The sequence below is a fragment of the Ixodes scapularis genome, unplaced genomic scaffold, assembly GCF_016920785.2.
Source record: "Ixodes scapularis isolate PalLabHiFi unplaced genomic scaffold, ASM1692078v2 PGA_scaffold3__209_contigs__length_174095766, whole genome shotgun sequence".
Classification (NCBI taxonomy): Eukaryota; Metazoa; Arthropoda; class Arachnida; order Ixodida; family Ixodidae; genus Ixodes; species Ixodes scapularis.
The window spans coordinates 15252788-15268503 of record NW_024609868.1 but is presented as its reverse complement, the minus strand read 5'-3'; the positions used below and the strand labels follow the sequence as shown (position 1 = coordinate 15268503).

Here is a 15716-nt window from a genome sequence, read left to right as displayed (position 1 = left end):
TTCGAGAACAGTTCATGAGACAACCATACACTCAAATTAGCTGCGAATCTGTTACGGGTGCTAATGCCAGGGCACAGTGCAATGTTTTGAGTGGAAAAGGCCGATTACACGGCTGCGATTACTGGCAATCGCTAACAGCCAAGGCGCTACAAGGCGAAAGAAATCGAGCAGATACAGATGTGGCATCACTTTTTTGGTTTAAATATAATTGAAACTCACAAGTTTGTGATTATTTATTCTTTATTCTTCATATCTTCTCATTATAGCTGGAATCGCGCGAGTTCAATTGCCGTTGAAAGAAAAAGAAGCCTAGAACTATTTTTTGTCGCGGAGGGCTCTGTTGCTGTGGCGGTAACGAGGCCCCGGTAGCCTCGACCATGGAGTGTTATCACGTGGCGCCCTTATTGGGTCGCGGGGGCTGCCAAGTTATTGTGAAACGGAGTATAGAAACAGAGTTGATTTGAACGTAACTTAGCACTGATGCAGCCTGCATCAGTGCCGTATCACTGATACAGCGCTAAGCCAATCTGCATCACCAAGGTAAGCTCTATCTGCAGCACTGACGAATAGTGCCAAGGTAGCACTCTGGTCAGGTACGTAGCCAGGATTTTGTTTCAGGGGGGGGCCCACCCATGACAATATGCTGTATGAGGGGGAGGGGTAAGAGGAGGCCCCAGCAAAATGGAAAATTTTGGGGCAGGGGGGGGGGGGGGCCCGGGGCCCCATTGCCCCCCCCCTGGCTACGTGCCTGACTCTGGTGTACCTGTGTGAACAGGCCTCTAGAGAAAGAGTAGAAACTACGGAAAAATTTTGTTTGAATGCCCTCTCCCAAGATATCGCTCATCCCGTTTGTTTGAATAAATATTCATTACATGAAAATTCCGAAACATCGCCAACCCCCGATTCCCGTCGGACATTCCGTGATGTCCGACGGGAATCGCATCGACTGCGTAATCTGCGGCACAGGTAGGTGTGACGAGTGAATTCATAGTACGTTCCCACGTTTTTGTCTGCGAGAGCACGCAATGTTGGTTTCTGTGACGTCCATTCCCCTGCTGTGATGTGAGAGTTCGTAGCGGGTTCCTGCACATCGTTTGTGTGATCTGCATGGGCGATATCAGTTCCCATGGCATGCAAGTTGTAGTGCGTTTCCGTGCACTTATCACACCGTGAAATGCGAATGTCCTGTGTCCGCAATTTGTGGTATCCTTCTACGTGACATGGGAGTTTGTAGCAAATTTCCACGCATTTATCGTGTCAAAAAACCCAAATTCGTTGTGTCCGCAATCTGCAATGTCACTTACTGTGTCACGTGGTTTGTAGCGGGTGCCCGTGTTTATCATTATTTTTGACAAAGTTATGCTCCCTCATGCCCAAAAATTACTCACCTCATATTTTTCACTCTTTATTTCTTCATTTTGGGTGGGCGTTCTTACGGGAGTTTACGGTATGCTCTGTTCACCCCCAAGTTGACAGCGCAGCGGGTGCTACGAGAACACTAGACCATTCGACGGCCTTCGTTTTATCGCCTGACCAAGCTTTCTGTGCATGGGTATGGGTGGAAGCACCATGACGTGGCAAAAGATGAATGCACAACTGGTTCAGCGAGCCTGTAGTATAGTAGCCGCTTGTTTGTGCTAATGAGGTCGCACGGTGAACTATCGCATTCAACCTGGGCCAAAACAGACTTTTAAACTTTCTTGGTGCACCTGCAAGTTCTTGAGAGAGCTTCCGTCAAAAGTAGGAACATAATGCAAAGTTGAGGTCCCACAGTTTGGGCTCGGACCAATCAAGACATAACAGGACTCAACGGGGATCAGACACGCGGGAGAAGGCCCGGTCGGGTGGTTCGGTCCATGCTCATCGAGACGGCACGTTGAAAAGAAAAAAGGACGCTCACGTCGATCTTGTGGAAGAGGTGGGCGTCGAGCAGGGTCATCTGCTCGGCCAGGAGCTCGGACTTGAAGTGGAGCAGGGTGGCCGGCTGGGTGGTGACCCGCAGGTCGGACAGGCCCCCCGCAGAGGGCCCCCAGCTGCGCAGCCGTGCGTGGGCCTCCCACTTCTCCACCACCTTGGCCCGGAGAGCCCTTGCCAGGCTCAAGTCCCCCCGCTCCACCAGTTGGTGCGAGAAGGACGTCAGCCGCCGCACCATCTCCTCCCCGGCATCGCTCAGCCTGGAATGCATTAATGTGAAAGGTTCTTTGGCTAGGTGTTCGGCATTTCGTGAAGCCCAGATATAAGCGTGGCCGCGAGGCTCGACACTGATTGGATGACGGGCGGGAGAGGAGGAGTGAGGTGCTCGACGCTGATTGGTTAACGGGGAGGTCATGTGACCAGAGGTGTAGGCGAGGAGGAGCTCGACCAACTGTGCGCATGCTGGAGATTATGGAAGGCTCTGGAAGATTGCCAGGTTTGTCAGCCCGATTAGCGGTAGTATCGCTTCATTCTAGGAACAACTATCAAGTGTACACATGGTACGGATTAAACTGTCTGATGAATGTGCCGTGAACATAGGCGTCTGGAAACTAAGAGAGCCTAACATCTCTGATCGTAGTAAGACATTTCACGTATGAAACACAAATGCCTAGCAATTTGCCATAAATTTTTTCAGTTGAATGTAATGCAAGGTGTTCTTTTTTTAATGCACCTCTTCATGCTTGAAATGTGAACCATGGAATCCAGATCCATCAAATCCGGCAGTTTGTGATATTCACTTGGTGTTAACCTTCACGGTTGACTTTAGGATAACTCAACTTCTGTAGGAGAAGCAATTCAAAATAGATCTGTTCACTTCATATTTCCTAAGTATAATAAACTAGCATGCAGGTCCCGTTCTATGCGTCTCTATAAGAGGAAACTCCCGGTAATTTAAACTTCGCATTTTTCGAACAAAGTTATGGTCCCTCTGGGGTTCAAATTAACAAAGTTCCACTGGTAAAAGGAAAATGAAAAAAAAGGCACTGACCCGAGGTCATCCACGACGCGCACCAGCAGGGAGAACGCCCAGCGGGCGTACTTCTGGCGCGTGTCCGAGAACTGGATGAACTTGTTGTAGCGGTAGATGAGCTTGCTCACCAGCGCCATGGGGCTCACAAAGCTCTTGTACGTCGTCAGGAAGGCCTCCTGGTAGTAGTACTCCTTGTCTGCGCGGTGCCGCACACACCCCCGTGAAACCTTTTTCGGGCATCTCTGGCATACATCTTTTCCCTCATATAATGCTATCTACTACCACAGTCTCATGTAACACTACATGAAATACATCTCATACGGCACTCTTAGAACACCGCATAATCTAGAAATTTCTGGAGTGAAAAGAACCTTCCTTCGGGAAAGGTTTATCGAATGTGGTAACTGCTTCCTCGTCGCATTGTTTCTTCATTCCTTCCTTTGCAACTTGAAAGTGAGTCTGAACAGTTCATGATGATGTATGCAGGACTTTTCTTGCAACTTTGGCATAGATCTAATGCTAAGCCACAGTATTTCTGCTGGGATTTTGAGCCCTGGAACAAAAGACTCACCAACATTTTCCCGCACGGCGGTTGCATGAATAATCAAGGCATCTACCGGGCCTCCCTTGAGTCCCCTCACATCATCAGGCTGAAAGAAAACAAAGGTGTGTCACTGATCGAGTTGCACACTGCTGATGTTTCACACATTTGGAACATCCAGCTGACAATTAATTGTAGAAGAAATTGACAAACCCAGTACGGAATCACAAATGGACAGAGCTATTTGTTTTGTGTCTTTTATAGCATGCTGAAAAATGAGAACAGCATCTGAATATACTAGTATAATGTTTTATCAGTGAAAATATGGGTGACACGCTGCCAATGCACAGATGTCAAACTGCTTTCACAAAGGAGCTACAGGAAATAATCTACTCCCTCATCTCCTCTTACCCCTCAATAGATGTTTCTCTACCATCAGCTGCAGAAACGGTAATAGATCCTTTCACAAATTCAGTGCCATCTAGTGGCTAAAATATCAGTCTAAGTTTGTGTAGGCCTAATGGCGCGGTTAAAATCTACTAGTACCAATCAGGTCGATGGGAGATGTGTGAAAGTTATGGTGTTCTCCACTGTACAGCTATTTCTTTATTTGTTTCAGTTTTCATGGTGTTAAGAAACTACCACTCTGTTCGAGGTGCTTAGTTAAATAAAATTCTCGCTATTCTTTACATTTAATTGTCCTAAGCTGTCTAGGGAGTGCAGAAGCTGAGCATTCAAAGGTTTTAGTACGTGACACCCTCAAAAGCATAGCGCATAGAAGCATGTCACAGTAACATGAAACAGCAATACAGCAAACTAACGTCTGGAATGTTCAAGTGTCCGTCCTCAAATTCTTGCTTCACCAGCCACCAAAGACCGCCATCAGCATGTACAGATGATATACACTTAGATGATGATATATCGAGGTGGCCAGGCTGAATTTCAGGAAGGGTCCATTACATTCTGTCATGCACTATGCAATTGCCATTACGCCATCATGTAATCTGAAAATCAAACAATATGAAAGAACAACAGTTACATTATCGCTGAAGATGAGGTGTTCGCTGACATCTTGCTGGTCCATCATGCTCTCTCCATTCTCATCAGGCAGCATATCTTCCATCGCTTTCATCGGCTGGGCCACACTGGACAGAAGGTCAAAGCACCATAAAGCAAACAAAGAAGCTTGCAAAATATTCACAGCCTGGTATGCTGTAGAAACTACAAAGGTGCTATTAATACACAAATATATACAAACTGTACAACACTATAAATATCTTGGTATTACCTTTAACAAGAAACTGACAACATTGTGAAGAAGGTGAGAAGCTTTTTACTCTTGGACAAACACTTAAATTTGCAAGCACTGAAACAAAAAGTACCGTACACCACACAAAACACTAATTAGGCCTATGTTGCAGTATGCTAGTTCTATTTGGTTTCCCCACAAGGCAGATGGATTGAACAAACTGGAAGGCGTCCTAAGGAAGGGAATTAGAGTCCTTCTCAACTCATTCATAAACCATATTTATATATGTAACACTTGCTTAAAAAAGCCAATGTTCAAACATTGGAAGCTCAGGCAACGATAAGCAGATTAAAATGCTTGTAGTAATATTCCTTCCTTCGTACTGTCAATACTTATATCACGTTCTCATCCACCGGGCTGTCCAAAATCAAAAATATCAGATCTACCCAGCAGTACAAATTCAACCACAATGTTTCTAAATTGTCAATTTGCCTCGGGTAATACAATAATGGAATTTGCTAGATCGGTGGTTCTCAAATTGGGGTCCGTGAAGGCATTTTAGGGGTCCGTGAAGCCCAGCCTCATCAGTCAAGTCCAACAATAAAAGCTGTCTTTTCTCACATTGAGAAGAAACGTCCCATTTTTCGGGCGAGTTTTCTCGTGTATATGTTAGTAAGAGAAGTGTAATTCACACTAGCCCTTAGTTATATCCATTTATTTAATCATTTTATAATGAACCCATACATTTTCATTCTCCTCGCCACGAAAAGGGTCCTCCATCATCTCCGCCGACCCACAAGGGGTCTGCGAATCATCAATGCTTGAGAACCGCTGCGCTAGATAATGACGTAGTAACACTTTCTTCAATTGAGAAATTTACTGATACCATTAACATTTTTAATTAGATCACTTTTGTGTACATGCTCCTTTTTGTGTATATATTTTTAAACCACTCTTTTGTGCATGTCCTTTTTTCTGTATCTTTTAACCATGTATGTCAATCCTGCTATGGCTTTTAATTAAGAGATGCAGTATTCCTAAATAAAAAATTTAAAAAAAAGCTTGGGAAGCCAGGTTACAATGAAAGAAGGTTGAGCACAAGTTGCTACTTAATATGGTGGCACTAAGAAAAAGCTCTCCTAAAAATAGTAAAGCACAAAAAAAAAAGATTAGCATAGATTAGATTGTTGCGCCAAAGTTCAAAGTATCTAAGGTCATCTTGAAGCATAGGAGCACCATTTCAAATCACACTTCAAACAAACATCACCAAAGCCCTTACTAAACACAGAATTAGCGCTTACATCATTAAGGTCATTACTATGCCAGAGACCAACACTCTTTGATATATTTCACCTACCCTAGGTTACACAAAACCTTTCAGTACACCTTTTAAAAACTTGCAGTTCACTCCACCAGCACCGAAGATCATTAATATAAGGTTTTGTCTGACTGGACAGCCACATTACGCACGGTAGGCACATAATTGGTCTTGTCCACTTCAGGTTAGATGTGCGAGAGGGAAACTTGATTCAGACTTGCCCGGAATGTATACATGGTTGCATGGCCTCTCCTAAGTTTAACACTATTCGCATATCACCGTAAATATTTTTCATCACTTTAAAATATGATTGCATTACTGTTATTAAATGTGTGCAGTTTTCTACATCATACAACTATTTGCTTAACCTGACATTTTGATGATTTCTATGTAGGTATTTTCAGTGTCTTCACTATCAGCGAGTGTCATCCTAATATCTCAATAAAATTGGCCCAAACGAGCCAAAATGCCTATAAGCACAGATGGCTTTCCAGTAACCATTAACATGCATTTACTGAAATAAAAACCATTGAATTGAAGCTTAATTGAATTGCAAAGGGTCTACTACTGGAAACCTTAGCACAATAGTGCACATTAACCAAATTACCAGGCATGTGCGAATAGTAGATTTTGAGTTCAAAGCGAATTCAAAGCAAATAATGGTTTTGGCCAAATATTTTCGTACCGAATATCAAATAGTTTTACCAAGCCTTCCCCCACCATGCACCATGCTTAAACAACAATTAAACTGAACTAGTAGTGATGGTTGTTCTTCACCTTCTACTTGTCCACTTCTAACCTCAGTTAATTTTAATATAGCTAAACTGATGCACTGTGGCACGTACATGACAAATTTGTCAAAGCTATCCCAATTGAGGGGATTTATAAATCTGCTTGCCATATGCAAATCTTTTTTCAATTTCAAATGTGACAAAAAAAAAAGAAAAACATGAATGATTAACGTGGGCTATCAAGACATTGCTGCGTACCATATAGTTTTTGCATAATCGCGGCGGGTTAGCCCTGTTAAGTGTGCTTCCCACCGAGCATTTGTGCACCGCGAGAAGCAATACCCACAAAGCCTGCGAGCTTGATGGGTAAAGCTTCCCCAACGTGCACAGGTGCTCAGTGAGAAGCGCACTCAACGGAGCTCACCCGCTGCAATCAATACATGTACTCGTATTCACCTCTAGAACCGTAGTAAAACAAGTCGCCCCCTCGCGGAACATTACTGAATTAATATTTATGTAGATAAACCTTAGATTAGCTTTATGCTAATTTATCAAGACATGCAAGTTTCAAACGCCAAAAACATGGCTTCTTTCTCAGACATTCAAATCTTGACAAAACTACTTCATGCAGCGCATGAATAATGTGCAAAACTTTCTAACTTGATGCGACGGGTATAGAAAAGTATAAATATCGCAGTACATCCTGAAGCGAATATCGAATAGCGTAGTATTCAAAACTAATATGCATTTGAAAATTAGAATATTCGCACAATGCCAAAAATTACACATCTTTTCCCTAACAATGTTCATTCGAGTAATATCTCTATTTACAATGAGCCTTTCTGAGCTTCGGGACTGACGCCTTGCACCTCTCTTCTGGTTTGACATTTATTGTTTTGCAATCCCAAATTGGTATGTTTGCCACCATAAATACACAGGTGTACTGCAGGCAGATGTCCACACAGCAATTGAATGCGCACAAATCACGACTCACTCCAAGCAACCTCCGGAACCGAGGGACGTGTACGACTGCCGCGAAGGGAGCAGCATGTTGTTCTCCTGGACACCGAGGGAACTACTCTGCAAGTACCAAAGGAACAGCAAGAGGGTAAGACAGGTGTAAACTTCTGCCAACTTTCAACCGTCACTCACTAACAGATGTTGTTTTCATATTCATACAAACTTTGGGCACAGCTCAGACCATTTTTTTCCAAATCCCCGGTTAGATTTCTGTTTTTTATTCGCAAGCTGGGTGTTGCTTGAACACGACGAACACTTGGAAAGTCTGCCACCTCACTTCAATGTCACTCCTACCTGAATAGCTCATGATAATAAACTATGTTAGGGCATAACAGTCTCATGTTATACATACATATGAAAACAGTCGTGCCTACAAAAGTTCCAACATCAGCTATGCGAAGCGCAAATTTGTCTGCTTGTTTTGCAGGGGTTGTGGTGACGTCAGAATCCTGAGCTCTGATTGGCTCCAATTGAAAGATAGTGGGTAGACCTCAAGGCAGCTTGCTTTGAGATCTACATACTATCCTTCAATCAGGACTAATCAGAGCTCGGCGCGCTGACGTCACCACAACCCCTGGAAAAGAAGTAGACGAATTCGTCGCTCTAAGAGCTTGACCGCAGTCATTGATCGTGAGCGTACGGGGCCGGTCGCCCGGCTGCAACGCACCCTGTTCTTCTTTGGGGGCAGAGCGGGCGGAGAACCCAGTTCAAATTGCAGTGGCGAAGCGAAGTCGTGCAGGAGGCCGGGGCTTGCGAGGAAGTCGTCGCTGCCCAGGCTGGTGAAGTGCGTCTGCTTGTAGTGGGTCGTTCGGCACGAGTACTGGATCCTGCTGTTGAAGAAGTCCGTCTCCGGCTGGGAGTAGCCGCCAAACGTCTGGATGTACTCCATGACTGGGACGGAAGGCAGACAGAAAAGCACCGTTAGTGGGACGTTCCAGCACAATTCGCAAAACCGTGCAAACAATTTTTTGCTAACCTTACTTATGGGTGGCCATTCCCTCATTAGACAGTAAGGGATCTCTGCATTTTAGGAAAACCTCCCACTAACTTTTAAAGCAAGTTGCAATAACGTGTCGGCAGGTTGTTGGCTTTTGTGAGAACCAGCAACCTCGCCAGGATACATTGACTACCGTAAAATACCGGGCAAGTGCCCACTCATAATTTAGAGATAATAGCTAAAAAATGGGGGATGGGTGCTTGTCCAGTCATTAATTTTACATATCAATGTACTGTGCATATTTTCTAAAATCTTACAAATTTGGGTATGGGCGCTTAGTGTGGAATGGGCGGATGCGCAGTATTCTACAGTAAGCAAAATAGAGATGTGAAGCTGTCGAGGGTTATCACTGCGATAACTTTTGAAAAGGTCACCCGACCCCGTTCTTTCCTTGGGGTATGAGGTCGAAGTACGATCATACGGTGAATGATAGATGTATGACTGGTCCAATGGGGGGTGAATAGAGTACAGCAAGGACCACACCAAAAATTTAGACATGTGCAGCCAAGAGAGCCAGGGAGTGAGGCACGCACTCATCTTCTTCTTGGGAGGCAGCGGGGGCGGCCGGCTGTCCTCCAAGTCGACGACGTTGTTGCTGGAGGGCGAGCAGGGCAGGCAGCTGTGGTGCGGACACGAGGGCTCGTGGCTGCCCTTCTCTGACTGCAAGGTGTCGCTCCGCGCCCAGTGCCACTCCTTCCCGCCCAGGCTGTCCATGGTGTCCTGAATGCCACGCGCAAAGTCCTCGGTCATGACGGGGTAGAGAAACGGGTGATCGGCGTAGAGGTCACGTCAGTGTTACAAAAAGCGGCGTTAAGGAGCTACGTGATGTTACGTGACTCTTGTGTCACGTGGCCTCATTGCATCACGACATCACGCACACACACACACATACACACAAATTTCATCTGCAACACATTCTGCATGTATCCCAGTTTATCAGATGTGATTGAAATGTGCTTAATTGTAAGATATTGCAGTCTATAAATGTATGAATGCTTTTGTCTGACTTAAAAAGGGAAGCTGGCATCGAGCATAAACTTTTTATTTTAGAGCTATCTGAATGAAACTGTCAAGGTATTCATAGCGCATATATAAGAGTAAGTGCTGAGTTTCATAAATTTCTGTACATAAATTCTTAAGTTACACTTTTGTTTTTTTCAGTAGGTGTCACGTCTTTATTTTTTATTCCAGGCCTGGAGAAATAGGAAAACGTCGTAGGAAAGTGAAATTTATAATGAACATTCCTGGATAGCACCCCAGGGCATGACAAAGCTTTTTTTAATAATATATTTTCAAAAATCTTTTTGCACAACACTGAATTTTATGTTGTTGGTCGTATCCTCATTTATCAAATTTAATTTGAGTGTTATAAATTTTTAACAGTTTTCGAAAAAAGGAAGCAAGCATGTTATGACCTCATGATGTTATTTAGGAACAGAATAAGGAAAACTGCAAGCAAATTCGTTAAGGGGGGACACTACCCAAAACAGTAAATTTTTGAACCACTTGTCGCATTTAAATTATATTTACACTGCTTGTTTCTGTTGATGTTGAGAACATTTCTGCCAATTTTTGTTAACCTGGGTGAAGTACGAAAAAAATTGCGAACGTTCAAAGACAAAAGTGGGCGTGTCTGCTTAGGAAAACTATTGTTTTGAAATTACTTATAAATTTGTTGTTTTCATGTGTTACATTGCATTAGGACAGTTCAGAGCAGATAACTATGGAGCTATATTTCTATGTTATACCATCTTTCATGACAAAAACATAAACACAAATACAGTTTTTTAGATTTCCATCCTTTGTCCAAACTTTTAGTTCTTGAGCATGAAAAATGACAAAAATAAAAAATACAAGCTCATAGTTATCTTCCCCTTAAAATTTCACCCCAGAAAAACTCATAAAAATGAATCCAAGTTGCGTAATAACAAAACGATAGTTTTCCTAAAGTGAAATTTATGCCAAAAAGTGGAATGGAGAAAAATGTGTTCAAAGTGCTCCAACCTCTACCTTTCTTTAGCATCGGAGGACCGAAAATAATTTATAAAAAATTAACTATGCAGTGTGTTGTGTATAGAGGGCGCTGAACTCATGCATTACCAATTGTATATAAGAGCATCACCATCGGCATAAAGATCAGTCAGCGTCCAGTGCCTGCCTCGTGTCAGTTCTTGTTCTGCGGCCTTCCGGCCGCGTTCGCCGGTCTACACCACATTGGCGCAGTCGACAAAAGCACAACCTCGGCAGCAGTCAAGATGACAGCCGTTCTTCGCAACTAGTACGCGAGGGGCGTTACCCATTAACGCAAAGATGAATACGCTCGGGCTGCCATCGTTAGCCCCGTTTTTGGAGGCGCCGGGAGACCCGGCAGTGCCATGGCGGCAATGGCGAGAGGACTTCGAGATCTTTCTGCAGGCGACGGAAATGGACGCGAAACCGCCAGCACAACGAAAGGCGATACTTCTACAGTGTTTGGGGGTGGAAGGTCGAAGAGTGTTTCGCACGTTGGTTCCAGAGCCTGCGGCTGCACCTGCACCACCGATAACTGCTGCTGCAACCGGAAGTGCGCCGGAGAAGACCACATCAAAAAGGGGTGAGCCGGACGACTACACCGATGCACTTCGGTTGTTGGAACGACATTTCACGAACACTCTGAATGTGCTTGTCGAACGACGGCGATTCATGTTGCGACGACAGCGTCAGGAGGAACCGATACGCGCGTACGTCAGTGCCCTGCGACAGCTCGCGAGTACTTGCGACTTCGGGGACTTTCTTGAGGCAGCGCTGCGGGATAAAGTCGTCGACGGAGTACGGAGCGTGGAGCTAAGACAGAAGCTGCTCATGAAAGGTTCACAGCTCACGTTGGGCCAGGCCATGGACATCCTACAGACGTTCGAGCAGGCAGCGGAAGGTGCCCGTGTCTACGAGGAGGGGCGTGACGCTGCCATGGTTCAGCAAGTCGAGAGGGCAAGAAATCGTTCAGGAACAGGAGTCAGCGGTTCTTCAACAGTTCCGGACCGCAGGTGTTACAGATGCGGTGCTTCAGGACACCTAGCCAGTGCACGGGAATGCAGAGCGCGAGATAAGCGGTGTTCGAGGTGTCACAAGGTGGGACATTTTCAAGCGGTATGTAGAAGTACCGGGCAAGCGCGGGTGCAAGCGGTTCAGGACACGGACGGAAACGAAGAGTTGGGTGTCCTAACAGTCACACAGAACGAGCGAACCACTCTGATAGTCGACGTTTGCGTCGAGGGCGAAGTGATTCAGCTTGTCGTGGACACAGGCTCGTCAGTGTCTATCTTGCCAGCAAACATCTATCAAGAAAAATTTGCAAGACGGTTCGCCTTGGCTCCAGCAACGGTGACTCTGCGGGACTTTTCACAGCAAAGAATTCCAGTCTTGGGATGTTTTGTGGCTCAAGCGGCACGTGGAGGCGTGTCGTCAAACATTCGCTTCTATGTGGTGTCAAGGGGCATGGCGTTGCTGGGACTGGATGCGGTGCAACAACTACGACTGCATATCGACGGCGCATCGCTGGCGTGCCTACAGACAACGGCGGGGCCACAACCTCTGCCTCCTGAACTTAGTGAGTTTTCATTCCTCTTTGCGGGGAAACTGGGACTTGCTAAAAACGTGGTACACGAAGTTAAACTGCGTCCCAACGTCAAACCAGTATCAGCAAAAGCTAGGCGATTACCGTTGATGTTGCGAGAACAAGTCTCTGCTGAGTTGTTAAGATTAGAGCGTGAAAGCATTATCGAACGGGTAAACGCTTCTGAGTGGGTGTCTCCAATAGTGGTGGTAAAAAAAAAAGACGGGAGCATCCGACTCTGCGTAGATTTACGGGAGCCAAACAAGGCCATTGTCGTTGACGGCTTCCCGTTGCCGCACACGGAAGAGCTTTTGCACGCTTTGAACGGAGCAGCATGGTTCTCAAAACTGGACCTGGCGTCAGCCTATCACCAGGTCGAGTTGTCAGAAGACAGCCGGGCACTGACGACGTTTGCCACACATGAGGGACTGTTTCAGTTCCGTAGAGTCTGTTTTGGCCTTGCTTCGGCGCCCGCCGCGTTTCAGCGGATGATGGAAGAAATATTGAAAGGTTGCAAGGGCGTCCTATTGTATATTGACGATATTATTGTCTTTGGCAAAAATAAGAAAGAACACAACAGTCATCTGCGCGAGGTCTTGCAGCGAATAGCGGCCGCTGGCCTGCAATTGAACACGAAATGTGTCTTCGGGGTAGAGGAATTGTCGTTCTTGGGTCACCATGTGAGCGCAAGGGGTCTCGCACCCCTCAAATCAAAAGTGGACGCGATTATCAATGCACAGACGCCAATGGATTTGGTGGGATTGCGTTCTTTTCTTGGGCTCATGGGATACTACTCTCATTTCCTCCCTCATTATGCAGAAGTGGTGGAGCCACTGCGGCGCTTTCTTCGCAAGGGCCAGGAGTTCATCTGGGACCAGAACGCTGAGGAAAGCTTCGGCAAGGCTAAGAACCTACTAGCGTCGTGCAGCGCAGTATCCATGTTTGACCGGTCCTTACCTGTACAGGTAACAACTGATGCATCGGCATATGGGCTGGGAGCGGTACTGCAACAGGTGATCGACGGTGAGACGCGTACGATAGCATTTGCATCAAGGACGTTGACGCCACAGGAACGCAAATACTCTACGGGAGAACGAGAAGCCCTGGCATGTCTGTGGGCTTGCGAGCACTGGCATGTGTACTTGTGGGGCAGAAATTTTGTGCTGCGAACGGACCACCAGGCATTGGTAACATTGCTCTCTACTAATGGCACCGGAAGGCGGCCACTTCGGATAGAGCGGTGGTGTGCAAGGCTGATGAGGTACAATTTTACTGTACAATACACGAAAGGAGAAGATAATGTAGTCGCTGACGCACTCTCCCGGTTGCCCTTGCTGTCCACAGAGTGCGACCCAGTAGAGGAGGTCATTGCTGTGGTGTCAAGCGTGGTAACAAAGAACCAATTGCAAGTGGAGACAGAGAAGGATGGCGTGTTACGGGAGGTGATGCAGTATGTCACATCTAGGTGGCCAGAAAAGAAATGTCTGTCAGGAAAGCTACTATCATTTTGGCGGATTCAAGAAGAGCTTTCTGTTCTGGAGGGGGTGCTGTTTCGTGCAGAGCGGGTGGTGCCTCCATCGACATTGGTGTCCAGATTCATCATGATGGCCCACGAATCGCATCCGGGCATCGTCAGGACAAAGCAGCGACTCCGGGAGCAGTATTGGTGGCCTGGGATGGACGAAGACGTGGAAAACTGCATTAGAAGCTGCGCTGTGTGCAAGGCATCAGACAAGTCTGCAAAGACCGCGGTGGCCCCTCTACAACCAGTGCAATGGCCCGAAAAGCCCTGGGAAAAGCTGGGCATGGATATTGTGGGCCCGATGGAACGAGCCCCTCCAGAGTGCAGATTTGCAGTAACTGTGATTGATTATCACAGTAAGTGGCCGGAGGTTTTTTTTGTGTCGTCGATAACTTCTCAGTCGGTGACGAAAGTGTTACTGGAGCTATTCGCGAGGGAAGGATACCCAAAGAGTGTTGTCACTGACAATGGCAGACAATTTATGTCGACACAGTTTGAAGGGTTCCTACAAGACAGAGGAATTGAACACTGTGTGGCCTCGCTGTACTACCCGCAGTGCAACGGTCAAATAGAACGATTTAACCGCGTCTTAAAAGAGTATATTCAGGTGGCGGCACTGGAGCGCAGACCACTTAAGGAGGCAATTCTGGAATACCTGAGTATTTACAGGGCAACTCCCCATGCGACCACCGGCATGTCTCCGGCGTTTTTGCTACACGGAAGGCGGCCACGAACAAGACTGGACGTCGTGGGACTACCGGAGAGAGGGTTTTTCGATGAACCGCGGCCTCACGTCGCCGAACTGCAACGCCGTGTCAAAGAGCGACAGCAGAGGACAAAGAATTACACCGATGAAAGACGGGGTGCCAGGCACTCCATCATTGAACCCGGCGACTTCGTAAAAATAAAGAGGTGGGGAGGACCAAAAGGACAGCAGAGGTTTTCTTTGCCAATAGAAGTAAAAAAACGCGTGGGAAAAAATTCCTTCCTTTTAGACAATGGGAAGAAATGGAACGCTGCCAAATTGACAGTAGTGGCCAAAGGAGGAGCACCAGGTGCCCGGAACTTGGTAGAAAAAGTTATGGAACGACGTGGAGCGGTAAGAGACCAGTTAGGCGACCTGGATTTGCCCACTGAAGAGGGGGCATCACAACTACCATCACCACGGGACGTCGCAACTGCCAGAACCCCAGAGACATTATCGCCAGGCGACGACAGCGCTACCGTCGCTACGCACGGAGTGGGAGCTGCACGGGGTGCTGAGACACTTCCAGACTCTACACTTCAGGAGACTGAAATCTGGTCGACACCAGCAGAGTCGGCGCCGGCACCAGAGCAAGTCGAAGCGCAGGACATCTCCGGCCAACAGGAGTTGTTGACCACGGCACCGTCGTACAGCAGGCCTCAGCGACAAAGAAGAATGCCCGGAAAATACAACGATTATGTTTTACACTAGAATGATCTGTTATAGTGGTTCCAGAGCTATGTGAATAACTGTAATTATTGTGTTCTAGTTACTGGGGTTTTGTTTGTTTAAAGGGGGGAAATATGTTGTGTATAGAGGGCGCTGAACTCATGCATTACCAATTGTATATAAGAGCATCACCATCGGCATAAAGATCAGTCAGCGTCCAGTGCCTGCCTCGTGTCAGTTCTTGTTCTGCGGCCTTCCGGCCGCGTTCGCCGGTCTACACCACACAGTGTAAACTAATGAAACTTTCTGGGAATACTCTCTAGATGTTGGTGGATGTAAATATGACATTTTTCAAAATCAACTTTTTTTTGCAGAAATTGTTTTT

At 46.2% G+C, this 15716-nt stretch overlaps 2 protein-coding genes across 2 annotated transcripts in view; one reads left to right on the top strand and one right to left on the bottom strand.

Moving 5' to 3' along the window:
• The window catches only part of LOC8042579 (rap guanine nucleotide exchange factor 1), a 59644-nt gene that overhangs the window by 11487 nt on the left and 32441 nt on the right, over nucleotides 1–15716 (bottom strand). Inside the window, 7 exon segments of the mRNA XM_042292304.1 lie at nucleotides 1901–2174; nucleotides 2966–3143; nucleotides 3519–3597; nucleotides 4528–4633; nucleotides 7781–7866; nucleotides 8474–8697; nucleotides 9337–9523. Coding sequence (XP_042148238.1) covers nucleotides 1901–2174; nucleotides 2966–3143; nucleotides 3519–3597; nucleotides 4528–4633; nucleotides 7781–7866; nucleotides 8474–8697; nucleotides 9337–9523 — 1134 coding nt within the window.
• On the top strand, nucleotides 10942–15604 carry LOC121837031. Its single transcript, XM_042292303.1, has 2 exons — nucleotides 10942–12389; nucleotides 13215–15604. The coding sequence occupies exons 1-2, from the start codon at nucleotides 11114–11116 to the stop codon at nucleotides 15371–15373; spliced, it is 3435 nt and encodes a 1144-aa protein (XP_042148237.1). The 5' UTR covers nucleotides 10942–11113; the 3' UTR covers nucleotides 15374–15604.

Bases quoted from the DNA above. Each gene is read 5' to 3' on its own strand.
- LOC121837031 (XM_042292303.1), top strand. From the start codon at position 11,114: ATGAATACGCTCGGGCTGCCATCGTTAGCCCCGTTTTTGGAGGCGCCG. The intron at 12,390-13,214 runs GTGAGTTTTCAT...CTCATTATGCAG, and splicing joins ACCTCTGCCTCCTGAACTTA to AAGTGGTGGAGCCACTGCGG.